General features: G+C 37.1%; 1 protein-coding gene and 1 non-coding gene across 4 annotated transcripts in view; both read left to right on the top strand.

Annotated features, from left to right (window-relative positions):
- Positions 1 to 19,293, top strand: part of atp6v1h (ATPase H+ transporting V1 subunit H) — an 82,650-nt gene that overhangs the window by 52,064 nt on the left and 11,293 nt on the right. For all 3 annotated transcript variants that reach the window (XM_059016881.1, XM_033992630.3, XM_033992631.3), the window contains exons 11-12: positions 2,377 to 2,502; positions 5,755 to 5,856. In XM_059016881.1, coding sequence (XP_058872864.1) covers positions 2,377 to 2,502; positions 5,755 to 5,856 — 228 coding nt within the window. The remainder of the gene's footprint in view (positions 1 to 2,376; positions 2,503 to 5,754; positions 5,857 to 19,293) is intronic.
- On the top strand, positions 3,716 to 3,787 carry trnag-ucc (transfer RNA glycine (anticodon UCC)). The gene has a single exon. It is a non-coding gene; the product is annotated as a tRNA-Gly (tRNA).

Here is a 19,293-nt window from a genome sequence, read left to right as displayed (position 1 = left end):
GAGTTCATCATGCTACGAAGAAACCATATTAACGGATAGGAACGGATTATGATTCTCCATCCCCTTTTATGCTGTCACACATGACCCCTTGGTAAATGAGTGCAACCGCCTCTTCAATCTGCGGCTGCCACGTCATTTCCCTTCTGGGTCAATGTGTTATTGCAACAGTGTCTCGCCCCCTTCCTGGCTGACCGACTTCCCTTGAACCCTGGGCCAGCCCATCCAAGGAACTCTGTTCACGCTGCTTAGCATCCTCACAGGTCTGGAGGGTAATTTACAACCAAGAATCATTGTATTTCTGTGACAACAATCTTTTCATTTTGCTGTTCCAAGACTAATTCTGCCAGTGTTTTAGTACATACTGAACAGTGCTGAGTACTAATGTTATTCAGTGTTGATTTAAATTAGTACCAGTAATGTATATCTCCTTTGTCACCTCGTCCTGAGAAGTGATTACCCAGTACAAAAGCCGTACCGATTCATTAGTTTATGTATGAGGTACCATATATGTATTTACATTTTGCAACTGATTGATTTTATAATCTTATTAACAGCATGTTCCACTATTAAAATACCTTTCTAGAATTCTGTGATGAATTGTATTAATTAGAATTGTAATAGGGCATGCCATTTAAAAGGTGTTCATAAAATGATGTCCTGGAGAGCCCCTATCCAGCAGGTTTAATAGGTGTCTTTACATCATTAGTGGCTAAAGTACTGCTAAACTAACACTTTAATTTCTTTGACCCCTTTAAAAGAACAAAATGTGCAGTTTTAGGTAGCTTTGCTTCGTTAGTGTTTTTAAGTGTCTTAACTAGACAAAGTTTAGTAAGAAGTCACTCAGTCCTAAAGTGTGAGACAGGCATAATTGATTTAATTTAGGTCCTTATTTAGCCATGTTTTATATTTTGTTTTCAAGACTGTGCTATTTTTTAAATATATGCCTATTTATTCAGCATATGTATTGCTCTAGCACAGTGATTCCCAACCTTTGTCATAATAAGGACCACCTTGGTGTTTGGATTTTTCCCACGGACCACTGCCACACATTTTTTCACAATAGCATTTTGTGGGGCATGGGTCGTCCTCAGATCTGCCCCGCAACCGTTACCTCGTGTAGCAAATTAAAATATAAATTTCTAATGCAACTTATTGCACTGACTGAGTCACCATATTTGCTCGATGTACATATAAAACACACACCGGAATACGAAGACGAGGTGGGTGGGCTGTAATGTGTAAATTATACAGGATTGGAGGCGCACAGTCGATAGGATTTATAGCATTTTGGTTAAATGTGACGTCATCAGAACAGACGTATTATTTCCAGAAGTAGTGTTAAGACAATTTCCTTTTGGCATATAGTCTTGAGATATTAAACCTGGCTGAATAAACCCACATGATAACATGGAGCTGAAATCAATCATTCACATTACGGTACAGTTCACAAGTCAAGCTACAAATATAGCCTCTTTCTGTTTCACATTAACTTCTGTTACTATATGCAGCTAACCTCTCCAAATATGTATTATATAGAAATAGGGATATTCCTATATCAACAATATAAAATATGTGCTACAGTGTATCCAGGGTGTAAAAGGGTAGCGTTGAAATAGTATCTGCTTATAGCCAATCATTTATTGTAAATATATATATATATATATAAACACATGACATTATATATGCACTAATATAACTAAGTCAAATACATCAGATTTACAGTTTTCACATTTTTTTCTAAGCTGTAAACAAATTCTTGTCATGTTTTGTTTCTCTGCTGCTGAAAATGTCTCCCCCCCTTTAAAAATGAAATACCCTCAGTGTCGTCACACGAAAAAACAAACAAGCAGGTAGTGAAATTCAATTCCTCCCCTATCCAGTGATACGTGTTAACAAGCTGTACTGCAAATTAGGGTGGCCCATAATGAAGGGCATTTTTTATCGTGTTTACCCGATCACAGGCTCAGATTGACACTTCACTGTGGTCCTGTTTACACGATCACTAGCTGTTTGTTGTGTTGCTTAGAACTGTGAAACTGGATTTTGGGAGTTGTTTGCGGACCACCTGGAGTTTACTCACGGACCACAGGCTGGGAACCACTGCTGTAGCAGATATTTTTAGAAATGTATTTGTTGATTTTAAGGCAGTAGAAGGATGTAAACTGTTGTATCCTTTAGCTTTAATCTACAACATTTCAATAAACCATACATACTCACTTAAAAAAACCTGAAAGTAGACCTACTCTTCAACAAGGTGCCTGGGGAGGACAGGGAGATGTAGCTAATACTTTGTGTGCAACATATCTTCAAAAATGTATTTTTTTTCTTGTTCAATAACATGATGTTTGAAGTTTTTTCTGTCTTCTTTTTTTTCAGCTCATTTGATGAATACAGTTCTGAATTAAAGTCTGGACGCTTGGAGTGGAGCCCTGTACACAAATCAGAAAAATTCTGGAGGGAAAATGCAGTTCGATTAAACGAAAAGAACTATGAACTACTTAAGTAAGTGAATTAAGATAGCCCGTAATCGCTTTCTCTGAACACAATACACATTTTAAAGTAAAATGTGCTTACTTTTAATTGGTAATATGTAAAAGTAGCAGACTTTGAATACAATTTAAAGCACATGTACGCAAGTGTACATGTTTCTAGCTGATTGCTGTATCAAACAGTGGTTTTATTTTGCATTCAGTCCCGTGGTACTCTTTGGCAGGAAGTTAAGCAGGGAACAGATCTTTAAGCAATAAAGGGAAATGACTTACCTAACATATTAATAATGTGCTTACCCATGAACACCATGACTGGAATTTTAAAGGTGAAATGTTCTGCAGTCTGCTAAGAAAGTTCTGCTTAATTTTTGTCACGATGTTGTGCTTGACCTATATAAAGTGACATACCGTGTCATGAGACATTTAGCATTTATCTATATTAACTGTATTTAACAGTTAATCAGCCTAAAGTTCTAATTTATGCAGACACTTCAGCTGTCCAAATAGTTTATTTTATTTTATGCTGAACTAATATATTTAAGGTATTTGTATCTGTCACACTTACATTTTTTAATATATCAAGAGAAGTGCCCATACGATGACATTTGTAAGGAGTCATCTCTGTCTTTCCATATGTACCTAAGTTACACTTATGTTTAAAAACATATCTGTACACCCACTAAATATAAGCATTATTGCAGAGGGAATATTTTTAACACTAGGTAGATAGATGACATTTACAATTAGCCATGATAAAGAATCAAGGAGTGCAGTTAACATATTTAGTGACTGGTGAAATGCAATTCAAAGCTGCTGCAGTATGTCCACTGTTTTGTCACTTCAAATCTTTTCACAAAACAAACATTAAACGTAAAAGCTTCAGTGTCCAGTGCAAAAGCACATCATGAAAAACCACATTTGTAGATGAAAAACTGTAAAATAAGTCGCTACATTAAAAAAAAATATATAAATATAAACACGTGAAGTTAAACTCTCGCCTGTTGGTCAGAGATATATAAACGGTGCAAACATGCATATGTATAGGCATATGTGACTGGGCTTGAGGCCATGCCCTTGAAAAATGTGTTTTGTTTGATTTTCTTTTTGTGTTATTTGGTTTTGTAAATTTAATCAGATGCTTTGTCTGAGATATGCTACCTGCTGTGTTTGGTTTGTGGAAAAAGCACCTGGGGATTGGCCAGCTACGGATCCCTAACCAGTAGGAGGCGTTGGTGGTATAGTGGTGAGCATAGCTGCCTTCCAAGCAGTTGACCCGGGTTCGATTCCCGGCCAATGCAAGTCTTTTAGGGCAGCAGTGTGGAGTAGTGGTTAGGGCTCTGCGCTCTTGACCGGAGGGTCGTGGGTTCAATCCCTGGTAGGGGACACTGCTGCTGTACCCTTGAGCAAGGTACTTTACCTCCAATAAAAAAAAAAAACCCAACTGTATAAATGGGTAATTGTATGTAAAAAATAATGTGATATCTTGTAACAATTGTAAGTCGCCCTGGATAAGGGCGTCAGCTAAGAAATGAATAATAAGAATAAGAATAATAATAGTAGGTAGTGTGTCCCTGCAGAGCATGTCACGATAAAAGGGGTCAGCTGACACAGCTTGAAGCACAAGGACCACAGCCGTCTACTCCACCCTGGATAACAAACCTGCCATATATTAAAGAAACTAAACCTCTGACCACCATGTGTGGAATCAGTATCAAGGTTTTTAATTCCTATCAGACTAGGGATTAGTTTAGGGATTTTGAAGTAACGCAACACATAGACGTGTGTCTGCGGGACCTGACAGGCATGCACCAAGATTAATAAGTTTACATCGTTTTAACCAAAATAATTCCTTTCCAACACTCACCCCAATTTATTTTGGTTTGCTTCTAGTTCACACAGGTTAGTTTATATAAACTGTCTCTGAAGATTTACAGTCATCCTCCACCAACGGGACCAGCAACCAAGCGAGTGAGACAAATAGTCTTCGACTGACAGTGACCTAAGAAAAAAAAAAAAACACATACCCCATTGAAACACCTTTTCCTTAAAAATACAGTATTTTGTGCAGTTCATTATCTACTCAGTTTAATTCACCATTCCTGAATTATCAAAAAGAAAATTATATTTAAGATTCTTTAATATTAACTTAATTTACATTTTTTTTACACATATACTAATATCATACTTGCCAACATTTGGAAACTGTTCAGCGGGACGCTTGTCCTGGGGGGGTCATACGCATCATACACATGGGAGGGGTCATACGCAAAAATAACTCATTATCATATAATAGACGTATCCCTCAAAGCAGTATTTCTGGTTCCCAGTCAGCTATACAAGAACCTCTTTAATAACTATTGGAACAAAATAATGTGAGGAACTTAGAGCGTTTTTCTAGGTTTGCTGAAACTTTCAGGTCTTTTATAACATGCAGTGTTTATTTTAATACTCCTAGTGATCTTCTAGACCTAGGTAATCAAACAGAATAAAAGCCTCCTGTCTGTTGTTGTAAAAGCTTCTCTCCCTGCCCTTTTGAGAGTGGCCAAGCACAAGCGAAATTAATGGAATTCAAAGGCAGTATTGAAGCTGGTTGAAGGGGGGGTTACAAAGTGCTTCTTGGCTGTATAAAATTAACACCTTGTAGTTTGTAAAACAAGCACAGTACATCTCTTGCTGTGTATATACTGTATGTCATGAACGTCATTTGTATTTTTGTGATTTTATTTTTTATTATTATTCATATACAGTGGTAGCCAAAACCAGCTATAAAAATGTCGAAATATGGCACGGTATTCTCCGTGGTAAAACTTAAGTCAATGCAGTATGCAGTTTCGTTAACCTGCCCTGCATCTTCTGCATGCTAGAGGGTGTTATCTGACTAAAAACTGGTTTGGTACAGATTACTACTTCAGTAGTGTTTCACCAGTGGATGTCACGCGCTGAAACTCGCGAATACCAGCTAGCTGCAATATTATTTATTTTATTTCTTAGCCCTTATCCAGGTAGTGTTCTATCATCAGTACAGTGATATTATAAATGTACCAACATATTGCTGCATTTGTGAATACAGAGTTTTGATAAATCCTATGCTGAACATATAGATTATCCTAATGAAAAATAAACAGTGACAATTAAGGTTAAAAAAATAAGTTTTTATTGGTGTGGGGGGACACAAAAAACATGGATTTAGTTACCCATAAAAATTGTAATCCAACTACATCTCAAAATAAGGCTCTTACAGTAATTGCCTTTCTTTCTCTCGTAGAATCCTGACTAGGCTGCTGGAAGTCTCTGATGACCCCCAGGTTTTAGCAGTGGCTGCTCATGATGTTGGGGAATACGTGAGGCATTATCCTCGAGGAAAACGGTAAGATGCAAGTATTTCTTTTCACTGTAACCACACTACGCCACAGAATCCAAAAACATTATTCATTTGAGTTCCAGTGTGTGTATATAAAACATATAATCCATGACCAGCACGCCACTTATGGTGTGCTTTATCAAAATCATCAGCAGCAGCTTTGTGTACACTGCGTCGGTTTTTACTGCTCTGCTGCCTTTCGTCTCCTTTACAAACTTTTTCTTGGCCTTTTTTTCCTGATACTGTGTTCCCATTGCTGAGGATGATACCGCTTTCAAGGTTTTAAAAATATTTTCAGTGTTTTCTTTCAATTGAAAGTGTTACACGTTTGCGTTTTCCAATTCTTACCATTTCAGTAGGCTAATCTTGTGCTTTAAAAAAAAAAAAAAAGAAAAAATTGTTAATCAGTAAAAACCTTGCCTTTTTTTTAATATCACATTGGAATATTTCACTTTATTTAAAATATATGAAAAGCATTTTTTTCATGTGTTTGGTTTTTGCCTCTGATAATAATAAGGTAAATTTGACAGGCAGAATTCTGTCCAGCATGAAGCAATGATAAATACTGGATTTCTATTGGCTGCTATGTATGTCCCTCATACACTGATTGAAGTTAATTTGCATTAAGATGGCAGCTATGTTTGTTTGTATTGTCTGAGGAAACAGCTGCTTTATAAATGATTACTGTATTCGCTCGAGTAAAAGTTGAGCCCTCCCATTGTGAGGGTGAGATTTGGGTATAATATATTAATTTTTTCATTTGTTATTGAAACCAGATGGTAAGTTTAGTGAAACAGAAAACAAAAATTAACTCCTGAAATCAAAACTTGGAGTGCACTTCAGGTGTTAGTTTTCCTAAATATTTGTATTAGATACCCTGACGGCGTTTGAGGGGCAGATTTGCAAAAGTAGACGCGTCATTTTCACGTGTATTACAATACAGTACATTCTTTTGTTTTGTTTTTTTGTATGTATTTCAATGGAATGTGGGAGGTGGTGTGGTCTGGCTGTAATTCAATGAAACTGCGCCTGTGTTTTACATGACCGCTCCTGGATGTAAACAAACCTGGGATTAATTTTTTTATATATAGACAATGTTATGGAATCATTTTCGCCAAATCTTGAGGTGTTTGCATTTTGATTTGAGAGAAATTAGAAGCATTTGCTCTGGCAACGAGGGCAACAAGCATTTGCCCACAACAATGTCAATGAAGGTGTGCTGTTTCCACAGAAGCACTCTGCTGCAGGGTCTCACACTGTAACAATCAGCCCTTAGCCTATAGCCAACTATACACGTTCCCAGAAATTAGAACTAGTTACTGTGCCAAATTATAAGAATATCTAAAATATTTAAGTACAGAAGGATTGATTGACAGCGAAAAAAAACACATAACTTGCACTATTTGCTTAACACAAGAAAAACTATTTGCACTCCAGTAAGGACATGAAATCAAGCTTGCAAAAAACAAAAATAAACAAACAAAAAACAAACGCAGCACTTGCACAGGCAAGCGCGCACAATTCAATGCAACAACCACAATAAACAATTCAGAATGAATAATATTAACTGGAGAGCGTACATTTAAACTTAATCTCCTGTGACAGGATGTGAGTGATGCAGTGAAATTACGTATAATGTCCAAACAGGATTCTCCCAACAAAGTCCTTTTATTTTGAAAACAAATAACACAATAATAATAATAATAATAATAATAATAATAATAATAATAATAATAATAATAATAATAATCCACCCCTCTACCAACTATGGTATCGGGGTAAAAGTCTCTGATTAAACAAAATAAAACACTCTTTGACCACAATCCTTCATGCACGAAACTGTGCTCCTTTCTTCCAGGGTGGTGAGTGTGCTGTGCTGTGCTGTGAGGGATGTGCTCCGGGGTTTGTGTTGGCTCTGCGGCTACAGCCTCCCGCTCCTACTCTTCCTCTACACAAAACACAAAACAAACAGCATGTAATAATACAAAACAAAACAAAACAACAAGAACATCTCCGGCTGGTCGCTTATTCTCTCAGTGCAAAAAGGGGGGTACTGACGTAGCTGCTTCCCCTTTGTACCCACCAAACTCCTCCCTGCAATCAACCCGTCGCCATGGTTTCTCCAGTAGAGGGCCGCCCCGCAGCTGATTGCAATGGAGTCGTCCTGAGTACTTTCAACTACGCGCTCCCCCTAATATGGTCACCTTCCGTTTTCCACTTACTATCAAGGTGGTCCATCTAGGAGGCAGCATATCACCACCCTTACACAGCGCCCTTTCTGGTTGGGAGGGAGATTTGCAACATTGATCCTTTCTCTCTCTATTATATCCCCCATGAATAAGGTTGCAGTGTTCCATTTGTTTAAAGCAATCGTCCAGTACAACAAAAACCAAAAAATACAAGACGTGGGCTACAAGCTCAGTAGCAAAAAAATATGCACATTTAAAAAATAAGTTATCCATCCAAGAAGAAAAAATTATTTAAACTGTGTTTATCACAACCATTTGAGAGAAGTGTAGCAATGAGATCTTCTGAGTTTTAGCATCCAAATTAAATCTTCATTCTTCATTAGTTTGTAATCCGCAAGGGAAAGATAGGACGGCAAAGACAGGTACACAGCAGCAGTGCAGTGAATCATAAAAGCATGTTCAGTGAAACCAAACAAGTTTGTTCTCTGAACTAAGTTAACCTGATCTTAACCGAACTTCCTTTCTTTTCAAGCGCTAACTATTGATAAAGAAAAATAACAAACAAGAGGCAGTGAGCAAGCCTCAAAGCTAGGCAGTCCCTCCCAGCAGACCTGCAGGTGCGTTGCTTAGTACTGTATGTGAACTTGCCTCGCGCACAGGGCTCCCCTGGGTCCTAAACCGTGCTAGGTACAGACGCGGATTATAGTAACCACACACCGGCCATGACTTTTGCAGACATTAAAGATTTGCTGACAAGGTTTTTTTTCTTTACTCATGTATTAGTCAACCCCCCCCCCAACTTCAGGATTGTGTTTTGGGGTTAATTCTCTTGACTTGTACTCGAGCAAATACGGTAGTTCCCCAGTGGTCTTGTTATATTGATGACACATTACGGTAACAACACACTTTTTTTTTTTTTTGTTAATAAATTTCTTTTTGACTTACTAGGTCATGATATGTATCATTAGGCAGACAATCATTTTTGTAATTATTGTTTTAATTTTAAACATTGAGTGATATATCGAACTTCTGTGCTCACAAAAGTAAAGGAGAAATTGATTTTATGCCAAATTTTCTGGGAGAAATGTATTGCATTTGTCTGACAATGCCTACTCATCTTGGGGATTTTTATGGGAATCATAAACAGTCACTAGCTGAAGTTTTTATGTGTTCCTGTGCTTTCAACTTAGTTACATCTGTAGGAGTGATATATTTTTCCTTTCCTTAAATTCTTTTCTTTTTGTCTACAAAGACTGCTATTCATCTTTTTTCATTCTCTCTTTTACATTTTCTGTGCCTTTGACGAGAGGTTTCATTTTATTGTCTACTATTCTGCAAATATATTGGTAAAGATAGGTGACCGCATGCAACTGACAAAATAAAAAAAAAAAGTAAAAAAAAAAAAAGTGGTGGGCAGCATGAGGCTTTTTGCCCTTGTGAATCCACAAGCAAACTTAAGAGATAAAAATGTAACTAAAACGTAAAAAGAAACTATACTATAATAATGCATTTGTAATTGTATACATTTTGTGTACAGCATAATGTTAGGAAAGTGTTTTTTATTCTTTAACTATTTGAAATAACCATACCAAAGTCTTTAAATGTATTGTGTATGGCAGTAAGCACTTCCAGCATCTTTTGAGGTCTATTTACCATGCCTCCTACAAGATAAATGAACCTAACATTAAAATAAAATGGTGTCTCATTGCAGGGGTGGACATAGTTTTGAAAGAGCCTACTAAATTATCAAACCCCACCCTAATTAAGCCCCCCTCACAACTTCCCACACGACACAACCTTTCTCTCTTGTGTGTGTGGATGAGTGTGGGTGGGTCATGTGAGTAGTCCAGACATAATGATGAACTATAATCGGCAACTATGGTTGCTAAGGAATATGAAAAAAATAACTGAATGAAACAAGTATACTGGCACAAGAACTGAATGTTGGTGTTGCTATACAAGGTACCTTGGCACTGGAATCTAAAACCATAGTGTCAAATTTGCTGTCCTGTCATTGAGATCACACATCAGATTGCTTGGGTGTTCCTTGTATTCAAATATAATCACATTTTATCTTAAAGATCACTTCAGTTGTTGTATTTTTGTAATATTAATGGTTCATCCACCTGTGCAGTATGGAGAGGATTCACAGGCTAGACCTTAGAAAATGTAACTACCCTGTACGCAGAGTTAGATGTAAAATGTTTTTTTAATATTATTATTATTGCAGTGCTTCTGTTTTCTTGGCTATATATAAAAAAAAGTATTTGTTGTGTGTTGTGGTCAGGGATATAAATGGTCTCTTTTCCAATATCCAGTAAAATCAAGGGGTCATAGTACTGAAGTCAGAAAGTGTAGCAGATAATAAAGCAGACTTGTCACAAGTATATTAAGTAGACCTATCCTCAGTTACCCTAGCAATGACAGTGTAGTGAAAATGGCCATGCATGTCCGTAGTCAAATTTTTACATGTGTCTAGACTAACTGCTGAGGCAATTTGTTATACAACATGTTAAGGACAAATTATTGATATTATCATTAGCTGAAAAAAGAAAACCCTGGTAAGACAGCAAACGGCCTGAAATTAGAGCTTGATTCAACAAACATAAAAAAAGAGATCATATTTTTTTGTATACATAAATGAACTAAAGAGATTAACATGCACGGTTAGATTTTAATTTTTGTAACCTTGAACCCTTTATACAGTGGCAGTATTGAAATGTAATGTTTAGATTAAATTAATTTACCCTGATGGGTGTGGTCAAATATAATTAGCATGCTGTTACTGTCAATTAAGTATTTATTGATAATGAAATCTTAGAGGGAAAAAATAATACATTCTGTAAATATGAGAGCAAAAATACAGTAGTTGTTATGCTGGCGGTTTCCATAACAACAGCTTTGTTTTGTAAGTCAAGTGTCTCTAAGCATGTGAAAATAAGGCCTGTATGCAAAGTTGAGTTGGGAAGAGTAAAATCAAATAGTGGTGTAATAGTGGTCCCAACAAAGATGTTTGTACTGCTGTGTATGAATTTGGGGTGAAATTGGAAATAGAATCAACTTATCGGGCAGCCAGGTCCAAAGCTGGTTTGACATAAAAATAAAAATGAAAACGTTTTTATGATTTGTGGGTTTTTATGTAATAAAAATGTAGAAAGGTCTTGTCAGTGCATGGTTATTTTGCCAAAATAAGATATTGATGGCAACTTAATATTAATAATAAAATGCAAACTACCCCTCCAAAATAAAGTCTACTTCCCTAATCCAGTGGTTCTCAAACTGGGGTCTATAAAGACTGCCCTGGTTGTCCAGGGGGGTGGGGGAATTCACCACACATCTGCTTGCCTGCTGAGTAAAACAGGCAAATCTACTCTTTCTGTTTACACAGCGTGGTATTTCTGACAGTGCGTGTGTAGAGGGGCTGGTTGACTCCAACTCCAAATTACGATGAGAAAATGGATAAGTATTTATTATGTCCTCATACTAGTAGTGCTGAAGCCATGGGAAGTGCAGAATCCAATAGTAAGAAGCTAATGAAGAACAGAAAGTATGACAAACGTTATATTGATTGCAGTGAGAAGCAGGCACATCCATATCACTGATATCTAAGTAAATGTTCTTTTTCTTAAAAGCATTACTAACAATATGCCTTTATATGCAGTACATTTATATCATGAGTATTATATACTGTTATCATTTAGTTGTGGGGGTCTGGGATTATTCCATTTGAAAAGGGGTCCGTCAACAAAATAAAGTTTGAGAACCTCTGCCCTAATCAATGATGATAAAGTCTTCCCTAAACATCAGTTATTAAACTTGAATAATAGGCTAAAGCTTAATGCCTCTGTATTGTTTTTTTTTTTTTTTTTATTAAAATCTGAATCAGTCACTAGTTCACCCTAGATTTCCAATACAGGGAGATTTATGGCTCCATCTATGAGAAACTGTATTGGCTAACCTACACAAATTGCAAGTGTTTTGATTCATCGGTCATTGTTAACATTGATTTTGAGATAAATGATCATATGACCTTACACTAATGCATAAATTATCTTATGGTAGCTGGGGATCAGACCAACTTCTACTTAAACTATTGCATTTGGATATGCAATTTTTACCCATTTATGATTGGAATTAATTATTATTAAACCATTTGTGTATATCAGAGATTCAGAATGCCCTCATGAACAAATGCCAAATAAAGAGCTAGCAACGAATTACCAACTTTGAGGCAAAAGAAAAACATGATCAGTGGACAAGATACTGATTCAACTTTTCTTTTTAATACCACCGAAGCAACACATTTACCAGTGATGGAGATGATACCAATCATTCAGTTATGTTAAAGTCTCTTTTATATTATAAAATGTAATTAAATTCCTTATCAACCAAATTGTATCCTTCATGAAAATGTTCTATTTTCCAGTTGACCTGGCTTAGAAAGCAAAGAAGCTGCTGCTTAAAAATAAAGTTAGATGAGCGAAAAGTGAAGTATGTTATACTATTAAACACATGGAGGCGACACCAGGGACACCTGACTTCCTTGCAATATCAGCAGAAGATACTGACTGTAATACTGTCTCCATCGAACAACACAAACTATTTTTGCTTAGTTTTTTTTTTTTTACATTACGGTCTACTTGATATTCAGGCAGCTTGATCAAACTAAATAAACTGTTATTTGGAGAGCATTCATGTAGTCCACAAAAGAAAATGTCAACCAAATATAGATGTGACCATTGCGACAATTATTTTGATACAAGTAATTTCTGGATATATGAAAGAGACTTCCATGGATTAAATAAAAAAAAGATATATTTTCAGTATCTTTTAATATAGGCAACTGTAATATGCAATTCTGTACACTAAAGCTCTTCTTGGGGTTGTTCTGTCCCCTTTATGGAGAATTCCTTGTGATCCATCACCAATAACAAACACGCCACATATAGTTGTTAAATATTTTACTGTAAAATATAATATTTCTCTGTAACATGTTTACATTTTAAATAACTTTTCGGTAGTCGAAGAATATCTGGACCCGTTCCATCCGAGTGGGAGAATTACCTGGAAAAGAAAATAAATAATTATATAAAAAGATCTCCAGTTGAACTTGTATGACAACATTTTAATGAATCGTGGGCTGTGGCTTTTATCATAAAAAAAAGATGTTAACCTTTTAAATATTTTAAACAAAATGCATGTATTCCAGTGGAGTGCAGAAGGCAACCTGTTACTGGCATGAGCGCCACCGTGACCACATAAATACAAATCTATGGGGAACGTTTTTACATTAAAGTGAATGGAAAACTATTTGGCCATAGCAATTCATCCTTATGTCAGTTGAAAAGGGAAACGGAAAACAATATTTTCCTTATAAAAAAAAAAAAGGTGAATAATGTAATTTTACTGTACAAACTATATTTACTTGCCTTGTATAGTTTTTAGTTTAGTTCAGAGGAGGGATTGATTGGGCACAAGGAGAGATATATAATATATATATATATATATATATATATATATATATATATATATATATATATATATATATATATATATATAATGGTGGAAATCTCAGTTTTTGAGCGATTGGCTGGAGGATAGTTTAGTGGGTCAAAGCCGAACTCTGTTTTTTTTTTTTTTTTTTTTTTCTGCAGGACTGTTAAGAGTTTTGACCTTTGATTTTTTGATTTGGTCTTTTATATATATATATATATATAATTTTTTTTTTTTTTTTTTTTAATGAAAGCCAATGTTATATGTGTGGTCATATCAGCTTTTTGTCTATGAGCTACTATTACTGTTTCAGTGATTTCAAATGTCTGTCTATTGAAGCCTTCTTGGAATGATCGGCAGACAATGAAAAAAGTATTGCCATCAGTGTACATAACTCCAGATGTGTAGAGATGGTACAGTATACACTCAGGTTTTTTCTTCGCTTTTGAATTTTGATGATGGAAGTGGAAGTGTGATGATGTGGGGAGGAATGTCCTTTAACACAAGAACGCCTTTGCTGCAGATTGAGGGCAACCTTACTGCTCAGCGATACATTGACAAAGTCCTTGAAGCAACAATGTTTCTGTTCCTGCAAGCCAATCTGGAAGTGTCCATTTTTCAGCAGGACAATGCAAGACCACACAGTGCTATGATTACAATTGCACGACTGAGAAAACTGTGTCAAGGGTCTTGCCATGGCCAGCTTTTTCTCCTGACCTGAGTCCAATTATTATTTGTTTATTTATTATTATTTGTTTATTTAGCAGACTTACAGAGGTGACTTACAGAGACTAGGGTGTGTGAACTACGCATCTTCTGCAGTCACTACGCATCTTCTGCAGTCACTTACAACTACGTCTCACCCGAAAGACGGAGCACAAGGAGGTTAAGTGACTTGCTCAGGGTCACACAATGAGTCAGTGGCTGAGGTGGGATTTGAACCGGGGACCTTCTGGTTACAAGCCCGTTTCTTTAACCACTGGACCACACAGCCTCCAATAGAACATCTATGGGACCAAATCACTAGTGCCGTCCACAGGAGACAACTGTGACCAGCCAACCTTCACCAGAGGCTGATGTCTGAGGTCTGTGCGTCAACGCTGCTAGGATGGTGTTAATGCTCAGGGAGGTCATACCCGATACTAACTTTTGTAATGTTTTCATTTTGACAGTGTGTCACATTTCATACTGAAAACTTATCATGATTCTTTGATCTGTATTTTTGTTCACATTTTCTGTGATTTTGTTTGATATCTATGTTTAGAATATCTGGTTAAATCCATTAGATTCAAGTGTTGTGTTTCTTTTGTGCATCAGTGTGTTTGTGTGTCTCTACAGTGGTTTGCAGAAGTATTCACCACCCTGCAAAGTTTTCACATTTTGCTGAATTAAAAATAATTCATTTTCAAACCATTTTTTTTAATTCAAAGCTGTAGTGGTTAAACTGAACACTGTTATATGAAATTTACTGGTTGCATAAGTATTCAGCCCCTTAAGTCACTACTTGGTAGAAGCACCTTTTGCAGCAATTACTGCTATGAGTCTTTTTGGATAGGTCTCTACTAGCTTTGCACAGTAGGATGGTGAACTTTTTGCCCATTCTTCATTGGGAAAATTGCTCCAGTTCTGATAAGTTTGTTGGGGATCGTCGATGGACTGCAATCTTCAAGTCTCGCCATAAATTTTTGATTGGATTCAAGTCAGGACTTTGACTGGGCCACTCAAGAACATTAATTCTCTTCTTGTTCAACCACTCCAGTGTGGCTTTGGCTTTGTGCTTAGGGTCATTGTCCTGCTGAAATGTGAATTTCCTCCCCAGTTTCAGAGTCTTGGCTGACTCAAATATGGTTTCCTCAAGGATTCGTGTGTACTTTGCACCATCCATTCTCCGCTCTATCCTGACAAGCTTCCCATTCTCTGCTGAAGAGAAGCATCTCCATAACATGATTCTGCCACCACCATGCTTGTCAGTTGGGATGGTGTTGACTGGGTGATGTGCAGTGTTGGGCTTGCGCCAGACACTTGGAATTTAGACCGAAAAGTTCAATTTTTGTCTCGTCTGACCACAAAACCTTTTTCCACATATCTGCAAACATCTCCATGTTTTTTTGCAAACTCCATACATGCTTTAAGATGTGGCTTTTTGAATAATGGCTTCTTTCTTGCCACCCGTCCTACAGGCCAGCTTTGTGTAGGGACCGGCTTATTGTTGATGTGTGAACACTGACTCCCATCTCAGACCCAGAACTTTGCAGATCTCTCAAGGTCATTGTTGGCTTCAGAGTGACATTCTGAACCAGTTTCCTGCTTGCCCGGCTGCTCTGTTTGGGAGGACGACCTGATCTGGGTAGTGTCGGGTGGTATGATGCATCTTCCACTTCTTAATGATGGACTTCACTGTGCTGAGAGGGATAATCAGCACCTTTGAAATGTTCTTGTACCCTTCTCCTGCTCTATGCCTCTACCACTTTATCCCTGACTTGTTTCAAAAGCTCCTTGGTCTTCATGGTTGCTTTGTTGGATCATTATGTGAGTTGCAGCTTGAAAGTCTTTATATACCTGAGGGAAATTATCTATAAGTTAAACCACTTTGAATACACACAGGCTGAAACCATTTCACTAATGTTGTGACCTTTCAAACAAATAATTTGCACCCGAGCTGATTTAGGGCTGCAGTAGCAAAGGGGTTAAATACTTATGCAACTGAGATTAATCTGTTTTTCTCTGTCAATCCTACTTATTTATATTCTATATGCATTTTTTAACTTTATCATTGTGGAGTAGTTTGTGTAGATTCTACATGTAAAGTCTAATTTGAAAGCATCGTGGAATACGCTTAGGTGCCAACAAAATGTGAAAACCTTGCAGGGGGGGTGAATTCTTCTGCAAACCACTGTGTGTGTGTGTGCGTGTGTGTGTGTGTATACAGATACATATACATATATATATATATATATATATATAGTATAGCATTGCAGTTACAATGAACGGAAGACTTGATAGGTTTACTCAGCTTTCTAACCAGTAGCTGTTTTCTACGGATCCCAGAGGCAGGTTCAGTCTGAATGTTGACAAATCAATGGCTTGGGAGGGTGGGAATAAGGCTGACAGCTATTGTGTTCACAGTGAAGCAGTATAGCTGTGACGTTTTCAAATTCCAAAGATTGATAACTTTAACCACTTATTTTTCTCCACTTACACACGCGTCTGGGTCGAGAGAAGGTCAGTCAAGGATCTGAAAGCTTACGTTTAACAAAATGACTAAGAGTATTGAGAGTAACAAATTAAAACTTTTAATTAGAACAGTGGTTTTGTGTTTCTACCTAGAAACATGACCTGAATGCCGTAGATCCTGAACAAATAAATCGGGTTGTTGACAGTTAAGTTTGTGTGAGACACAACTGTGGCAGCAGCAATCCCATTGTGGCACTGGTACAGTAGTTTAATATTAGACAAACCGGCACATACATACATAAATCTTTTTATATAAAAAATACATTAGATTAAATATTGTATCGAACACATTCTTCAAATAAGGCAGCATGTCATTCTTAGGTACTGTAAAATGTAATTATTGATGAGTTTAATATTTATTCATGTTCAGTAAATGCCATTTAATAGTGTGAAGCAACCTGGGTAAAATAAATATTTATCTTAATGTACAGTGTTTGATATCCACAGGTTTATATTTAATGTGTAGCTGCAGTTGCTATGCTCGTAAGTAACCATTTGAGCCGTGTGAACTAGAAAGTTTAAAAAAAAAAAAAAAAAAAAAAAATCCTTACTAAAATGTCATTACATTTTTTTTCTTTTTAACCCCTTGTCTGCTGAGGCCCTTCCGATGCTCTGTGCTACAAAAAATTTGTGATTTTGGGAGTCAGCTGTTTTACACCAAAATTACCATATGTTCCATTTAAGAAAACTCTCACTCTCTCTTTTTTTGTCAAAGTGTGACTGTTTCATTGCTTTCATTGACCACAACAATACAGTTATTATTGTATGCAAAATGCAACTTTTTCATAAAATGTATTATACCTACAGTACTGTGCAAAAGTTTTAGACAGGTGTGAAAAAATGCTGTAAAGTAAGAATGCTTTCAAAAATAGACATGTTAATAGTTTATATTTATCAAATAACAAAATGCAAAGTGAGTGAACAGAAGAAAAATCTACATCAAATCAATATTTGTTGTGACCACCCGTTGCCTTCAAAACAGCATCAATTCTTCTAGGTACACTTGCACACAGTTTTTGAAGGAACTCGGCAGGTAGGTTGGCCCAAACATATTGGAGAACTAACCACAGTTCTTCTGTGGATTTAGGCAGCCTCAGTTGCTTCTCTCTCTTCATGTAATCCCAGACAGACTCGATGATGTTGAGATCAGGGCTCTGTGGGGGCCATACCATCACATCCAGGACTCCTTGTTATTCTTTACGCTGAAGATAGTTCTTAATGACTTTCTCTGTATGTTTGGGGTCATTGTCATGCTGCAGAATAAATTTGGGGCCAGTCAGATGCCTCCCTGATGGTATTGCATGATGGATAAGTATCTGCCTGTACTTCTCAGCATTGAGGAGACCATTAATTCAGACCAAATCCCCAACTCCATTTGCAGAAATGCAGCCCCAAACTTGCAAGGAACATTCACCATGCTTCACTGTTGCCTGCAGACACTCATTCGTGTACCGCTCTCCAGCCCTTCGGCGAACAAACTGCCTTCTGCTACAGCCAAATATTTCAAATTTTGACCCATCAGTCCAGAGCACCTGCTACCATTTTTCTGCACCCCAGTTCCTGTGTTTTCGTGCATAGTTGAGTCGCTTGGCCTTGTTTCCACGTCGGAGGTATGGCTTTTTGACCGCAAGTCTTCCATGAAGGCCACTTCTGACCAGACTTCTCCGGACAGTAGATGGGTGTACCAGGGTCCCACTGTTTTCTGCCAATTCTGAGCTGATGGCACTGCTGGACATCTTCCGATTGCGAAGGGAAGTAAGCATGATGTGTCTTTCAACTGCTGCAGTAAGTTTCCTTGGCCGACCACTGCGTCTACGGTCCTCAACGTTGCCCGTTTCTTTGTGCTTCTTCAAAAGAGCTTGGACAGCACATCTGGAAACCCCTGTCTGCCTTGAAATTTCTGCCTGGGAGAGACCTTGCTGATGCAGTATAACTACCTTGTGTCTTGTTGCTGTGCTCAGTCTTGCCATGGTGTATGACTTTTGACAGTAAACTGTCTTCAGCAACCTCACCTTGTTAGCTGAGTTTGGCTGTTCCTCACCCAGTTTTATTCCTCCTACACAGCTGTTTCTGTTTCAGTTAATGATTGTGTTTCAACCTACATTATTGAATTGATGATCATTAGCACCTGTTTGGTATAATTGTTTAATCATACACCTGACTATATGCCTACAAAATCCCTGACTTTGTGCAAATGTACCTAGAAGAATTGATGCTGTTTTGAAGGCAAAGGGTGGTCACACCAAATATGGATTTGATTTAGATTTTTCTTCTGTTCACTCACTTTGCATTTAGTTAATTGATAAATATAATCTATTAACATGTCTATTTTTGAAAGCATTACATGCTCTAGGCTGACACCAGGCCACTTTGACTTTTCCACTTTGAATTATGCAGCCCATGGTGTATATTACCCACCCCAATTTCATGTGCCCAGTACGCCACCAAGAAATGAGATACCCAGGCAAAAGTATATATTTTCTGAATTGGTACAAAATAAGGATTTTAGAAATGGATAGCATAACAT

This window comes from Acipenser ruthenus, chromosome 3 (assembly GCF_902713425.1).
Source record: "Acipenser ruthenus chromosome 3, fAciRut3.2 maternal haplotype, whole genome shotgun sequence".
Classification (NCBI taxonomy): domain Eukaryota; kingdom Metazoa; phylum Chordata; class Actinopteri; order Acipenseriformes; family Acipenseridae; genus Acipenser; species Acipenser ruthenus.
This window is presented reverse-complemented; position numbering and strand designations above follow the sequence as displayed.